Below are 2891 nucleotides of genomic sequence, written 5' to 3' on the forward strand. Positions count from 1 at the left end.
TAAATTATTATACCTCTGTGTATTTTTTCTATATAAAAATAAGACGAATAAACATGCTATTTTTTCTAAACAGTCTCTATGGTGAAATAGTTTTTGTGCTATTTGCCCATGGTGAATAGTCCTCAAACTATTCAACGGCAGCATTCGATTTCCCTTGCTTTTCATCTCAGAAAACTTCTGATTTTATATGAATTGTGACGTATATATTATGACGTAACAAAAGTAAAGTCGACATTGGTATAATAAAACACCTATTTACTGACTATTCGGACAATAGCAAGTTTATCGTCCCCCTCAACAGCAAACTATTTCCCTCGGCTGCGCCTCGGGAAATAGTTTGCTGTTTTGGGGGACGATAAACTTGCTATTGTCCTCATAGCCAGTAAATAGGTGTATAATATGTTCCTGACCTAACCTTACACAACACCAAACAGTATTCACTGGTATAGCGCAACTCGTGTGCAGACGAATATTTCCAGTATAACAGCGAGAGAAAATGGACGACAAAATCGGCACAATCAATTTTGATGAGATTGACTTTTTAGCAATAACCGAGGATGATTTCACTCTATCACAGATATGTGATGCCATTGAAAAAGAAGAGGAACTCATTGATGGTATGAATCACTTTGACATTAACCCGACAGGCGCGAATGCACTGAACCTCGATCTGTTTGGAGATTTTAATTTGGACGGCATGGACGGAGGTGCCACCGATAGTTTCAGTGAAACGAACAGCGATGAGTCGACCAAGCGTTTCGGGGGAATTTCTGATTCCGAAATTGAGAAGTTGATTTCTAGTCAAGAAAATCAAAATACAAAGAGAAATACTCGTTGGGCATTTGGGGTTTTCGAAAAGTGGCGCCAAGAAAAAAACAAGAATCTGCCTTTTGAACTTGCAGTACCGGAACTTCTACACATGGATGTTTCTACTATGAGTTATTCATTGACACATTTTGTATGCGACGCACGGAAGAAGGACGGAAGTGAATACCCACCTAAGTCGGTCTACTATCTAGTTTGTGGATTGTTAAGGTATTTGCGAGACAACAAGAGACATGACATTAATTTCTTTTCAGACTTGAAATTTGCAGAGTTTAGAAAAACGCTGGATGCTCAAATGAAATCCCTCTTGTCTAAAGGACTGGGAACTAAAGTCAAACAGGCAGATCCAATAACTCAAGAAGACGAAGAACTGCTTTGGGAAAGAGAAGTACTGGGAAACAAGTCCGCGGAAACGCTACAGTATACAGTGTTTTTTTACATGTGTAAATTATTCGGGTTGCGGGGATTTGATGAGCATAGAGACTTGACATGTGCAAACGTCACGATTGGTGAGGATGGGCGAGGTAAATACATCCACTTTTGCGGCGGTTCAAGCAAGACTTTTAAGGGAGGACTTGCCCACCTATCTCTGCAAAGTAAAGACATTCGGCACTATTGTCAACCAGGTACGGTATTTTTCCTTTAGATTGATTTTTTTACATTTAAAACTACTAATTGATGAATATTAATTTATTTTTGTTACTTTTTTTTTAAGGAGATCGATGCATAGCCGACTATTTTCATCAGTACCTCGATGCACTTGGAAACGAGGGGGAGTTTTACAGACGTCCACTTGCAGGGAACCCTATTCGATATGGTGCACAAGTTGTTGGTGTTAATAAGATTAAAACCTTCATGAAAATCATCTGCAAAAAGGGGGGTCTCGTTGGAAACTTTACTAACCACAGTGGAAAGCGCACCTGTGCTAGCCAGTTGTACAGCGCTGGAATGGATGAACAGGCGATCATGGAGCGAACTGGACATAGGTCAGAGCGAGCAGTGCGGAAGTACAAACGATCATGTCCAGAGGTAGCAGAGAATTTCAGTAAAATACTTGATCCACCGGCGCCGAAAGCAATGAAAATGGAAACACCGTATGACGAAAATGATAACCAAGAACCTATGTGTGCTGAAAATACGCTGGAAAAAGTCTGTGAGAGTTTGCAGTCTATGGCCTCTAGCAGCAATTCGTTTAAACAAATCGACAACAGGGCAATGGCGGATTTGACCAACAAGTTTCAGTTTGAAAACTGTAAAATTTCGTTCAATTTTTGAGACAAACGCTTGTGACATGGCTTAATGCAGAAAAATTTTAAAATTCTGTTTAAATCATACATGACAGTACATGTGTCAACCTTTTTTTTTGTTGGTTTGTGAAAAAAAAAAATGTTTTTTAGCACTTTGTCTTTATTTTAAAAGTGTGCAATAACAAGTTATCACATTGGAAGTTAACGCATGCTTAAGCTCCACCCCCTTTCATTTTAACTGAATGTAACATTTAGGCAACTTCAAAGGGAAAATACCGCATCTATGATACAAATAAGATATAAGTAAACGCTCAATGCGTAATCCAGGTATTTAATCGCCCCCGGCGATTTACTCCCTCCTTGGAAATCAAAAGTCAGTATCGGTTAGCATGTTATTAACACACTAATCATAGTTAAGAATCATCCAAAATCATCACAACAAAACACTGTATAATTCATCCTGAAACAATATTTGAGCGAAGTATATCCCAGCACAACTATATCAAAAAACTGCGTCCCCGTATCGAATAAGTACCCGTATATATACTAAATGACCATCACTCCTAAGGAGTGATGGGGTATAAACAAAGGACCGTCACTCCTAATGAGTGACCGGGTGTAAACAAACTATTCTAAAAATAGAACGAGTGACTGGGGTTACATAAATACTGTAGAATATTAACTTAACAATTAAAATAATAAATTTAGAAAAAGAGTGACTTCAAAATACGTAACAACATTTTGAATTGTCTTTAAAGCCATATATGGCGTATGTGCAATGAAAATTATTAGACTAAAATTATAAGAACTTATTATTTG

At 38.0% G+C, this 2891-nt stretch overlaps 1 protein-coding gene across 1 annotated transcript; it reads left to right on the forward strand.

Annotated features, from left to right (window-relative positions):
* Nucleotides 1-526: 526 nt before the first annotated feature.
* LOC134277253 (zinc finger MYM-type protein 3-like) lies at nucleotides 527-1477 on the forward strand. The gene has a single exon (XM_062759570.1). It carries the CDS (start codon nucleotides 620-622, stop codon nucleotides 1469-1471), a length of 852 nt encoding a protein of 283 aa, XP_062615554.1. The 5' UTR covers nucleotides 527-619; the 3' UTR covers nucleotides 1472-1477.
* The last annotated feature ends 1414 nt before the right edge of the window (nucleotides 1478-2891 follow it).

Source organism: Saccostrea cucullata, unplaced genomic scaffold, assembly GCF_032062105.1.
Source record: "Saccostrea cucullata isolate Sc308-1 unplaced genomic scaffold, CSIRO_AGI_Scuc_v1 ctg338, whole genome shotgun sequence".
Classification (NCBI taxonomy): Eukaryota; Metazoa; Mollusca; class Bivalvia; order Ostreida; family Ostreidae; genus Saccostrea; species Saccostrea cuccullata.

Excerpts from the sequence above, each read along its gene's own strand:
- LOC134277253 (XM_062759570.1), top strand. The coding sequence starts at position 620 with ATGAATCACTTTGACATTAACCCGACAGGCGCGAATGCACTGAACCTC.